Source organism: Cryptomeria japonica, chromosome 7 (genome assembly GCF_030272615.1).
Source record: "Cryptomeria japonica chromosome 7, Sugi_1.0, whole genome shotgun sequence".
Lineage (NCBI taxonomy): Eukaryota > Viridiplantae > Streptophyta > Pinopsida > Cupressales > Cupressaceae > Cryptomeria > Cryptomeria japonica.
In genome coordinates this window covers 369,538,810-369,552,577 of record NC_081411.1, presented here as the reverse complement: position 1 = coordinate 369,552,577, position 13,768 = coordinate 369,538,810, and the positions used below count along the sequence as shown (strand labels likewise).

At 32.6% G+C, this 13,768-nt stretch overlaps 1 protein-coding gene across 1 annotated transcript; it reads left to right on the top strand.

Moving 5' to 3' along the window:
* The first annotated feature begins 280 nt into the window (after positions 1 to 280).
* LOC131856769 (SKP1-like protein 12) lies at positions 281 to 667 on the top strand. Its single transcript, XM_059208688.1, has one exon. The coding sequence runs from the start codon at positions 281 to 283 to the stop codon at positions 665 to 667; it is 387 nt and encodes a 128-aa protein (XP_059064671.1).
* The last annotated feature ends 13,101 nt before the right edge of the window (positions 668 to 13,768 follow it).

The following is a 13,768-nucleotide window of genomic DNA, read 5'->3' as shown; positions in this document are numbered from 1 at the left end:
ATAAAATTAATCAAAAAGTCGCACCAATTAAAATAGTGAAAGGGGAAGGTATAAATTAGGAACCAGATGTTGCCTATTTAATTCATATTACAAATTGCGCTTTCTTTAGAAATTCTGCAATGTCGATACTTTTCTTACCGTTCGATAACATTCCCGATCCGTCTCGCATATTCTTTCAATAGTGGTATTCAATTCTGTACGTTATAAAACGGGGGCAAATACAGTGACATTCAGGCTATTCAGAGATGAGGAAGTGTATGAAGATTTCGAAGTGGAGAAAATGGCTGCAATAGAATCAGTGGTCATAAGAACATTTATAGACAGACACACAGGAATGGAGCCTCTGGAGATGGTATTAGACTACTGTAAATTCCATGCTCATGCAAAATCCAACAGTATACCAGTAGACGATGTGAAGGTATGGGATAATGAATTCGCTGACAAAGCTCTTGCTACGGATAAAAATCAGACGACCTTCTGCCAAATTCTTTTGGCTGCGAATTTTCTTAAAATCGAAGATCTATTTCGTTTGGTATGTAAGGCCGCTGCAAAGTTTCTGAAACACAAAAGTGCGGAAGAAGTGCGGCAGATGTTTAAGACAGAGAATGATTTTAGTGAGCAGGAAGAGGAGGCAATCAAGCAAGACACAAAGTGGACCTACGCATAACTGTATTTGTGAAGGTTCTTAGTGAAGGGGCATTCACTGATTCATTGACATTTTAGGTAATCATTTAGTTCATTGACATTTTATGTTGATATATAATCATTTATCGTTTTAATATACATGTAAATTGTTTTTGTTGAATGCAGTATAGCTTTCTATTGCGTATATCTCTCCTGTGTATCTTTTGCAAGCGATACGATTGACCAAGGCAATTATAATTTTGTTTGATAATACAATTCCTTAATCTCCACATGCGAAGAATGTTCAAGAATTTTTTCATAGTTATGCAGTTTTATAATTAGCCCATTAATGTCCAAGAAAACTTGCGATATAGAGACAGCTATAAATGCATAATTAGCATTAAAGCAGTTTTTAAATACTACATCTTTCTTGTGCAATCTTATGTGTTGTGGATGGCTTTAACCAGTTTCTAAATAAATTAATATGTAATATGTTGGGGGAGTGTGGGTGATTGGAGCTCTAACTCTCAAAGTCTTTTAAGGCAAGATTTTATCACAAGTGTTGAAGGTGTCAAATGTTATGGATGAAGCAAAAATTGAAGGATATCAAGATGGTATATGATGAGTCTATTTCTATTACATGTGATAATACAAGTACTATAAATACTTAAAATAACTTAATGATGCATTCAAGGACCAAGCATATTTCTATCAAGTATCAGTTCTTAAGAGAGAAGCTTGAAAACCAAGAATTTTGTATTAGAATATATTCCTACAAAAGATTATATTACAAAAAATTTCACAATGGCACATTCAAAGGATACATTCTAGTATCTCAAGGAGAAGCTAGGAGCTATTACACCTCCTTATAACTAGATGCATAAGATGATGCATTTATCTTGGGGTAGAAATTCAAGGATTATCATTTCCACTTGGATTGATGTAGGATGCCTCTCAGGGGGAGTAGGTATCTTGTTGGTTGTTGCTGATAGGGGGAGTGTGTATGATTATTTTGGAAGAATGTGTTGATAGTTACTATCTTACAGAAATACAAACATGAAATGATTTCCAATTCTAGAAAACCTAAGGATGTTGTGCCTCCTCATCATAGACTCAAACTCCTTCCTAACCTAGCATCATATGTCTCTTAATCTAGTGAGGTTCCTTCTATTCCTCCTTCTACAAAGGAAGAAAAAGAGTTGATGTTAGTTTATTCTAATCCTTTACAAATTCTAAGTCAAACCAAGAGAAACTGTAGTGCTTGAGACTAACAATGAAGACATCATCCCAAGGCCCATGAACTTGCTTCCCAAACCATTTACTCTCTTAAGAAATCTACCAATACTTTTATCATATTTGATCAAACTGTGACCTACCCAAGGGAGGCAAAAGTTCTTAAGAAAATTAAATTTTGTAAACATGATTATTGTTCTTTTCATATTATAGATCCTATTATTACTAATCTAGATGATGATATGGATGATAATATCCATGATGTTGATGCAAATGACAGTGTTGATTCTGATTATATGTATGAGGTTATTCAAATCAATCATGAGTTATCTTCAAGATTTTCCAAAGCATTAACCCCAACTCCTATTGATAAACAAAGTGACACATCATTAGATCATGGTCCTTATTTGGAACTAGTAGTAGCTCCATCTACCATGCTCTATATTTCTCTTCTTGCATCTTGTCCACCATACCTAAATGATGTTAAGAATGATTAGGGGTGTATGATTTTCTTTACTAGAGTCATTTGCGGAATGGATTCTATATTGTATGTTTTCTTATCCATAATGTGGTTTCATTAGGATGTGTTGCTTGATATGTCTTTGTGTTATGTTAGATTCTCTTTGGATGACTCTTGTTTCTTTGTTGGTGCAAGGTAATAATGAGACCAAATCCATTGTGACATTCCTCTATTTGTATCTCAATTCTTATATATGTAATATCAATGTGTTCTCTTTGTGCCTTCATGTTGTCTACTTGGGGATGATGCAAGGCAATTAAATCTCTTTTTGGTCTCCTCCATGTTGACCCAAAAGGAAACTTGTTTGAATATATCTTATGTATTCTTCTTCCATTGTGCTTGTAGTTGTACTACCTTTGGGGGATGAGGTCAATTCAATGTAGTTATACTTCACATACTTGAAATATCATATGCATACACTAACCTCAAAGTTAATAGACCCTTTATGTTCTCTTTCTTTTCACATTCTCTATTTTCCTTCATTTGGTCCTTGTTTCAAGGCATATCATAGTGGATATGTGCTTGTCTTTTGGATGCACATATTCTACCTTAAATAAATTTCTCCTTGTAAGGAGTACACAATCACTTTAACATGGGGGCATAGACTCCACTCTTCATTACATTTTATGCACACACCATAGCTCAATTTTTGTAGTCATATTTTTAGGGTACTTAGCAAACTATACCCTTTTCTTTGCAATCTTCTTTTGATAGTTTTACTTGGATACAATGATTTCCTTGGTTATCGTTTGCACCATTCCTTGGGGTTGGTACCCTAAAAGTTTATAATCAATTTTACTTATGAGATTGGATTAGGACAATAGATCCTATTAGCGTTACAAAATGAGGTTTTTCCCATCTTGGGTTTCCAAAATGCTAAAGAATGATAAAGCTAAAAATGCTTTACTATGTGGTTTGTCTAATACTAATTTTGTCAAAGTTGTGCATTGTATGTTGTCCAAGGAAATTTGGGACAAAGTCGAGAACATTTAAGAGGGAGATGACAAGGTGAAATACAACAAACTAAAAAACTACATGACTCGAATTGAAATTTTAAAGATAAAAGAAGAAAAATAAATTGTAAAATATCTATTAAGAGTGGATGTGATAGTTAATGCAATCAAGAGCCTTAGAGAAATAGTAGAAAACAAAACAGTGGTGCAAAAAATTCTAAGATCTTTACCCTCTACTTATAATGCTAAAAAAAATTCTATAGAAGAGGTTATAGATCTTAAATAAAATACTATAGATGATTTTCATGGAATACAAACTTCTTATTGAATGAGAATGTTTGATGAAGAGACTACTAAAAGAGAAACTACCTACAAGTCCACAAAGAAGATAAAAAAGGAAAGTTTGGGATCAAACCTTGAAATGGATGAAGAACTTGCATACCTGGTAAAGAAACTAAAAAGGATTTTTTGTAAGCGCAAAGTAAGTTACCTTTAAGTACTTCAATTGTGGAAGAACCGAGCACTTTTATGCTAAGTCTTCATATGAGAAGTATGGCCAAGATAAGGAGGAAGGTTTAAAAAATAAGAATAAAGGACAATATTTTTACAAACAACAAAACTTCTCAAAAAAGAAAAAAAAGCTTATGCATTAAGGAAGGGAATGCAAAATTAGAAGTTAGTGTCTAGTACTAAAACATTATTTATGGAAATTGGACCTATCAGTGCAAATAAAAATGATGAGAAGTTGCAAGATGATGAATAAAGTGAAATAAGTCTTGAAGGAGAACTTTTGTGTGCCTTGGAAGAAATCAAGAGATTAAAAATGGATAATTCACAGCAAAAGGTGTTAGCATTGAAGGAAAGTGATACCTTAAAAAGGGAACTTGAGGAAAGGAATCAAATGATCATCAACATAAAGTTTGAAATTGAAGAAGGTAAAAGACAAACAAAGGTAATCAATTCTAAACTCTTATTAAAATCTAAAAATGTTTAAAGTTAGAAAGAGAAGTAGTCAATTTGAGGAATGAACTTAAACAAGTAAAGGTAGATTTTGATAAACAAGTTAAGTTTGAAAAGAGTTCAAATTTGGTAGATGAAATGTTAACCAAACAGAGTTCAAATATAGGAAGATAGCTCTGCAGAAACTATTGTCAACAAGAAATCTAAAAATGTTGCTAAGGATTCTGAAATTAATGCCTCTAAACATGATTTTGATGAAACAATATCTATAAATGGTGGCTACGTGGCTCTTAAATATGATAGTGAAAAGGATCCCTCAAAATTTATACAGAAAAACGATCTCTTATAATAGATCATTTGTCACAAAGATGATGGTGTCTAGACATGGAGACGTGTTGCCAAAGAGTATGATGAGGAGGTAAATATTTCTTCATTTTTGAATTAGAACCTGTCTTATATTGAGGCTAGTAATGATAAAAACTGGATTAATGCAATGAAAGAGGAATCATGTCAAATAGAGAAAAAAAAATCCATGGGAATTAGTTCCTGGGCCCATTGATAAAAGTGTAATTGGTGCTATGTGTGTATTTAGGAACATACTAAACAAGCATGGGAGAATTGAGAGAAATAAGACTAGACTGGTATGTAAAGGATATGCACAAATTGAGGGGATTGACTTTAATGAAATACTGTAGCTAGGTTAGAATCTATTTGAATATTTTTGACATTTTTCAATTTATAAAAATTTTAAAGTGTGGCAAATGGATGTTGAACCTACATTTTTAAAATGCCTATTTGGAATAAGAGGAATACATGGAAACATGGAATAACTTGAAGGATTAAAATGTCTAGGAAAATAAGATTATGTTGTGGGTTAAAAAAGGCCTTGTATGATCTTAAATAAGCTTGTAGGGCTTGGTACCTATGTTGGATCAACATCTTCTTAAATAGGGTTCAACATAGGTAGTGCAGGTAGAAATCTATATTTCAAGTCAATTGGTGATCATGTATTTGTGGTAGTAGTTTATGTTGATGACATTGTTTTTTGTGGTGATGATACTATTTGCAAAGACTTTGCCACCCAAATGAAAACAAAATTCAAAATGTCTATAATAGGAGAGATTTTATTTTTTCTTGGATTACAAGTGTCTTAGTTGGATGCATGCATATTTCTCTCTCAAACTAAATATACCAAAGAGATGTTTAAAACATTTCAAATGCAAAATGGAAAATATGTCAGTATACCAATGATCATAGGTTATAAATTGAGTAAAAATGATAATTCACAGAATATAAATTAGATAGAGTATAGGTCTATGATGGGAAAGTTGTTATATCTTACAACATCAAGACCTGACATCATGCAAGTTATGTGCATGGTTGACAAATTTCAATCTGCTCCTAAGGTTTCACATCTTAATGTTATTAAAAGGATATTTAGATATCTAAGGGATACAACAAATTTTGATTTATAGTATCCAAGGACTAATGATTTCACTTTAAAAACCTATATAGATGCAGATTTGGCTGGTTATATCGATGATAAGCGTAGCACTGGTGGTGGTGCATTCTTTTTTGGATATAAGTTGGTTGCTTGGCTAAGCAAGAAGCATGAGTCTGTGACTTTTTCTACTGCTAAGGCTGAATATGTTGTTGTAGTTTTTTGTTGTACATAGGTTATGTGTATGTGAAAAACACTCAAGGATTTGAAGGTGACATGTGATAAACCCATTTTCATTTTCTATGATAATACTAGGACAATTAACATTTCTAAGAATCTGGTTCTTCATTCATGTACTAAGCATATACTCATTATCATTTTTTGTGAGAAAGAGTTACAAATCATAAGGTTCAACATGAATATGTTCTTACCAAGAATCAATTGGTAGATATATTTACTAAACAGCTTCCTAACAAGACTTTTGAAACTCTTCACACAAGGCTTAGGGTTGTTGTCTCTCTAGTCTCACTTTGACTCTAGGATTTTCTTAGGGGGAGTGATTTCTTGTTCACATTTATTATCCCTAGCCCTTTTTCATTGATGTCAAAGGGGGAGAAATGTGTTGAGTGTTATATGTTTAGATTTCAGGTTTAAGATTTTATGGTGTTTCATTTTTTGTTTTGTAAATTCTTTTTAGATGATTGAATTTCATTTTGATGGATGGTTTTATATTTTCCATGGTTTTCCGTTGATTTTAATTTGGTTGGAGTGGAGTTATAGGATTTTTTATTTTATCAACTTTGTTATTGTTTCAAATTTAGTTTTCTTGCACTTTGGAGTTTTCCATGGTTTTCCATTGATGTAATATTACACTATCCACATAACAAAAACCTTCTAAAATGACATTATAAGTCATTTTGATGACATACTATCAATCATCCTCTATCGATATTGGTATTCTGAAACACAATCTCATAGAATCCCCAACACTATTAGAATTGCACAAAAAGGATAAATCAATAATATAAACTTATTCTGAAAATACACCTTGGAACACAATCGGTATAGCTATACCAATCAAGACTCATTGGCTAGATTTATACTATTGGAATAGCACGAAAACTTTAAATCATCACTAGAAACTATTTCGATTAGTTGGCCATCAGCTAAGCTATCCTTATAACTATTGTCAAGGCAAAAACTAACCATCGGTAAATTATCTCGAAATGCTTCAACTAAGTCCACAACAATTTTTGAACAATTTTGTTTTTTTTTAACTGAAAAAGTTTTGTTGAAATTTTGACGAACATAGAAATCGGCATATGTTATACTGATAAACAAATATCCTCGAAGATGACCTTTTTGGCATACCTATATCATTCACCAAAAGGATAGTTCTATTGGATTATGTATCCCAACAACACAAGTCATTCTAAAAACACTTCATTGGAATAGCTATCCCGAATAGAAACTCATCGGCAAGGCTAATACTATCACGATAACTTGATAGGGGTACACTGATTCTAAAAGTTATTTTGATCAGTTATTGTCATCGAACTTGCAACATACAGAGCCTCATGATCCACAAATATTGTGATGAGTTTGTTGTACACATGATATTGATTTCGTCATAATAAGAATGAAAGTTTCCTCCACTTGGTTGGGAAATGGACGATAGTTCAATGTTTTTTCGATGATTTCAAACGATTTTTTTGCAATGTTCTATGGTCTTTTTCATTGATAGATGGTTGAAAAATTATGAAGAACACCAGAAATATCTTCTATGTCATTGATTGATGAATATGAGTCAGTTTTTTGATATATAATAATTGGTCGTTATAGCGATAAAATTTAAGTGAGGGTTCTTTTGATAAATCAACAATATTTTGTCGATATGTCAGCAAACATTCATCATAATTAGGAGTCAAATACAGTAGTGATAGAAATAGGCTCATCATAAATAATTCCTAAATCTTTCTACATATGCTTGATCCAAATTACCTAAGTACAATTGCTAGTAGTAGCAATGTATTCAGCCTCTATAGTAGATAAAGAAATAGCATTATGCTTCCTACTTGCACAAGAAACCAACTTCTTACCCAAAAGGAATGCACCGCCACTAGTACTCTTTCGGTCATCAACATCTTCTTCCCAATCAGAATCTAGAAAAGAACTCAAAGTAAATTCATAATTCTTAGGATACCACAAACGAAAATCAAGTGTCCCTTTAAAATATTTGAATATGCTTTTTCTAGCAGTAATATGAGATTCCTTACGATCAACTTGATATCTAGCAACATGACACACAACATTCATTATATTAGGTCTAGTCCGAGTCAAATACAACAACCCACCAATCATATATATATATATATATATATATATATATATATATATATATATATATATATATATATATATATATATATATATATATATATATATATATATATATATATATATATATATATAGTTTGATTAGCTTTCAGAGAATTGTCATCCTTTGTCAACTTACATCCAGTCACCATAGGTGTACTAACTAGTTTAGAGTTCTCAAAACCAAACTTGTGTTAGTTAAGATGAGAGGGGGGGATGAATCATAAAAAATCATAGTACAATATATTCACCAGATTCAACCTCAGTAGCCTTTACTGATATGCAACTATGACTGTAAATATTTCAATACTCATAAACAGATACACTTAAAACATCATAACACATTTAACACTAGATTTAACGTGGAAACCCAAATAGGGAAAAACCACTGTGGGAATTCGGACCCACTAAGAAAAATACCCTTCTAGAGTATGCTCGGTTAAAAAATAATCTAGTTACAGAATACAAAAACACACTACCAGATGTGACCCGGTTAAGTGATTTCCCTCAGACTTGTTAGAGTCTTGCACTTTGTTAGAAGTGACCTTTTTCAAAGGATTTCAAACACTCATTTAGAATGTTACCTTGCTAGAGGGTTTACAAATAAGACTGTTAAGTCCACTCGGTTAAGAGATTTCTTGTCACTTACAAAATAAATAACAATAATAACATATATCTGCAACTTCACATTTGAAATGCTAAAGCAGAATGTATATGCTCAAAACAATCTTGTCATAAGACTTATCTTGCTTCTTGTTGGGCTTCTCAATATGTTCTTCAATCTTCTATGCTCGGTGATCACTAATGTTGTGTCACTGTTCTTCTATTTTGCCTGCATGCATTGCTCATCAACAGTTTCTTATTTATGAACAATACCGAACCACTTAATCTCCTTGATCATATTTCCCGTGATCAATCTTAGCCATCAGATCTTAAAACATGACTAGGTTCATTGTATCCTTCGATCTGAAAATGTTTTACCTTGCCTTGGAACTTGTGCTAGGTTATGACCATTCAACCTGCGTTGTAGATATTTTCTCTTGTATTTTCGATGTCGTAGATCCTCAACAAACTTCTTGCACGACATACCAATCATCTAATCAACTCCAACTCATTGGTATTCTACATTTAATAATGTATTTATCCATCCAATGCATTTTGTTATTACTTGGTTGTTACTCGATAAATACTAAACATCACTCGATAGATATTCTGCCTTCTTTCACTGATAGTGATAGCCTTATGGTTTACCAACTAGCATCTTGCTCGGTAACATAGAACAGTATCAAGCCTTAACTAATTCTATAGCTTGAAATCTTTTCTCCTTCTTGTTCAGTCTTTGAATACTCATATATAGGATATCAAAATCAATCAAAACAACATAATCTCATCACTATCTAACTTGGTAATAGTTGCCCATTGAATAACTTATTATTCCCCTTTTATTTTCATATTCATTCTATGTCTCTTACCAACATCTTTATACTTATCAAAACATACTCATTAAGATATGGCAACATCATACTGAATCAAAAAATCAATTGCTTGACATCAATGACAAAATAATTTTATTAAGATAGTAATCATCCTTTCTCAATTATATCAACAATCTCCAACAACCTTCTCAATATCCTCATACCAACAAACTTACTGAGATGCTAACAATCTCCTTTTGTGAAAATGCTAACAATCTCCCCCTTTGGTATTGATGGCAAAAACAATTTTAATGGCAATACCAACATGATTTATTTCAATTGATTCTTTAAACTTCTCTAAAATTTTCTAGAATTCTCCCCCAATCATTAGTCTTCTCCCAGCTTCTTCTGTTAGTTCCTTGCAAATTAGTCTTCTCCCCCTTTGACAATAATGCCAAAAAGAAAAGCTAATTCATGATTTCTTCCTTTGTGAAGTAATTTCCTTGCAGTCTCATTCATGATCAGAGCATCTTTGTCTTCAATCACTTTTCCTTGTACAACTTTAGGCAACCTCCTAAAGTGTGTAAAGCAGCATCAAATCATAAATAGTTATTCTTTAGATTCATAGAATTGATGCTTTCACCGAACTCTGTCAGTGAGTACTAGATAGGGGTAGGACCCCTAATTGACTTCTGAGATACTCAAAGGTGTCCCTTGGCAATGGCTTTGTAAAAATATCTACTATTTGTTCCTTTGAACTGATATATTCTAGCACAACTTTCTTCTCTTGAAATTCTTCTCTGAGATAATGATACTTTATAGAGATATGCTTTGTCTTAGAGTGCATTACCGAATTCTTTGAAATGTTAATGGCACTAGTATTATCATAGAATATAGTTACTAGCTCGGTAACTTTCTCCTTCATACCTTCCAATAGTTGTTTGATCCACGCTATATTGGTACAATTCAATGTTGTAGTGACATATTCAGCTTCAAATGTTGACTGTGAAATGCATCCTTGTTTCTTTCTAAGCCAACTTACTAGTCTATCTCCCAAAAAGAAAGCTCCACCACTTGTGTTTTTCCTGTCATCAATGTTTCCTACCCAATCAGCATCAGTATAAACTTTTAAGTCAAAAACATTTCTCTTTTGATATACTAAGCCATAATCTTCAGTGCCTCTCAAGTATTTGAAAAATCTCTTGATTGCTGTCAAATGAGTTTCTTTGGGATCTGTAGAAAATCTTGCAACTATACCTACTGCATGTGCTATATCTGGCCTGTTGTGAACCATATATTGCAACTTTCCAATCATAGATCAGTAAAGTGTCTCATAAATAGATGCAGATTCATCACTCTTTGATAGTTTATAATTGGTAGTCATAGGAGTACTTATAGGTTTAGAATCCTCCATTCCAAATTTCTTCAAGATTTCCTTTATATACTTGGATTGAGTAATGAAAATCTCATTTGTCATTTGTAGTATCTGTAAACCTATAAAATACTTTATTTCACCGATTAATGAACTCTCAAATTATTTGCACATTTCATTTCCAAAGTTCTTGCATAAGGAGTCATTTCCACAAAAAATAATATCATCAACAAATATGGCTGAAAGCAGTATACCATTGTTTTCATCATTTTTTATATACATGTTGTTGTTTTCACTTTTCCTTATAAATCAAATCTTGATCAAATAAGAGTGCAGTCTTTCATACCATGTTGTAGGTGCTTGCTTTAAACCATATAAAGCTTTGTTCATCTTATATACCTGATATTTATTCTTGTCTTCAATAAATCCTTCAGGTTGTTCAATATACACTTCTTCTTCTAGTATACCATTCAAAAATGCAAATTTAACATCCATTTGATATACCTTGAAATTTTTGTAAGCAACATATGCCAACAATGTTCTCACTCCTTCAAGTCTTGCCACAGGTGCAAAAGTCTCATCATAATCAATTCCTTCTTCTTGAGCATATCCTTTGCAAACTAGTCTTGCTTTATTCCGAATGACCTCTCCTTTTTCATTTAGCTTGTTTCTGAAAATCCACTTTGTACCGATTACATTTTTCTCTTTTGGTCTTGCAACCAATGTCCATGTTTCATTCTTCTTGATTTGTTCAATTTCTTCTGTCATAGCATTTATCCAATCTTCATTACTAAATGTCTCTTTTACTATCCTCTGGTCAAATTCAGATATCAGACATGTGTTTTGTCTCAGTTTGTTCCTTGTCATCACTAGATCATCGTTATCTCCTATAATCTAACTTGATGCATAATTTCTTTTGACATACTTGGCTAATATGGGCTCGGTATGCTCTATTTCATTTCCTTCATCACTCACTGAGTATTTTCTTCATTTTCTTCATCAATTTTCTCAGTAGGATTTCTCGGTTGAACATAAACAAATTCTTCATAATTTTATGGTTCTCTGGAATTTCCTTCATCATTTCTTTCTGCAAATTCATCAATTTTTACATTTACACTTTCTACTATTTTGTTAGATGATTTGATCAGACATTTAAATGCTTTACTTCTAGAAGAATAGCCAAGAAATGTTCCTTCCTCTCTTTTCTGATCAAACTTTCCATTTCTGTCATGTTTGTGAACATAACATCTACTTCCAAATATTTTAAAATAACTTACATTAGGTTTCTTATCATACAATATTTCATATGGTGTCTTCAAAGTTCCTTTCTTCAGTTGTACTCGGTTCAGGGTGTAAACTACAGTGTTGATTGCTTCTCTCCAAAATGTTTGAGGTACCCTCTTTTCTATCATCAAGGTTCTGGCACAATCTACAATTGATATGTTTCTTCTTTCAGCTATCCCATTTTGTTGAGGTGTTCTCGGTGAAGACACTTCTCCTTTTATACCATGATCATTGCAAAATAGGTTAAATTCATCAGAAATGAATTCTCCTCCTCTATCAGATCTTAGACATTTCAACTGTCTCCCTGTTTCTTTTTCAACTCTAGCCTTATACCATTTTAACATTTGAAAGGTTTCTGATTTTTCTTTTAAAAATATGACTGACATCATTCTTGAGTAATCATCCACAAATAATATGAAGTATTTATCTCCATAATAACTTTGAACTTTCATAGGACCACAAAGATCAGTGTGCACTAGATCTAAAATTCCTTTAGAAGTGTAGGACTTACTTGTAAAGCTTGACTTTGTCATCTTACCCATCTGGCATCCTCGACATATTGCATTCTCAGGTTTTTCCAGGTTTGGTAGACCTCTTACTTGGTGCTTCTTACTTATTTTGATCAAGTTATCAAAATTTGCATGAGAAAACCTTTTATGCCATAACCAGGTATATTCTAGTTTAGCATACAGACAATTGTTTTGAGTTGAGTCAAGATGAAATGTATTACCTTTTGTTTGTATCCCGGTAGCAGCCAGTTTTCCGTGTTTGTCATGAACTTTGACACATCCCTTCTGCAATCTATTCGGTATCATGTATTGTTTAGTTGTGCTACACTCAACAAATTGTATTTCAAACCTTCAACCCAGTATACATCATCACATTTAGCATTGTCAAGAAGTGTTATAGATCCTTTACCTTTCACTGGACATGGTGCATCATTACCAAATCTTACATATCCTCCATCATAGTCTTCTAATTTAACAAACTTATGTTTATCACCTGTCAAGTGATGTGAGCATCCACTATCTATGATCCAAGAATCATTTTTATTTATGTGAGATATTAGGGCTTTTTCTTCATACCTTTCTTCATCTGATCCATCTTAGATAGCCACATAAACAACTTCCTCTGTATCAGTCCCATTAGATTTATCATCATTGGATTCCTCATCAACTACTAGGCATGTCTTTCTATCTTTCCTTCTAAAGTCTCGGTGTCCTCTGTATTGGTTGTCTTTCTGTCTATCATCTGAGTATTCTCTCTTTTCACTAGATTCTTTGTCAGGACAGTTAGAAGCCATATGTCCTATTCTATCATAGTTAAAACATTTTAAAGGTAACTTTCCTTTATACTTACCCTTGCCTCTCGGTAACCTTCTGGCTAATAATGCTTCAAACTCTTCTTGCTTTCTGATTTCTTCATATAGTTTGTGTACCTCTTCCATGTTTTTGTGAAATCTATCACTTGCTCCATTGTGATTTCCTTCAATATACTTATACATTCTATCATTGTAATCATCAGATTCACCAATATGAAAAGTACTGAATGCAGATTCAACTTTATTTATGGAGGACCCACTGTTATCAA

Bases quoted from the DNA above. Each gene is read 5' to 3' on its own strand.
- LOC131856769 (XM_059208688.1), top strand. From the start codon at position 281: ATGGCTGCAATAGAATCAGTGGTCATAAGAACATTTATAGACAGACAC.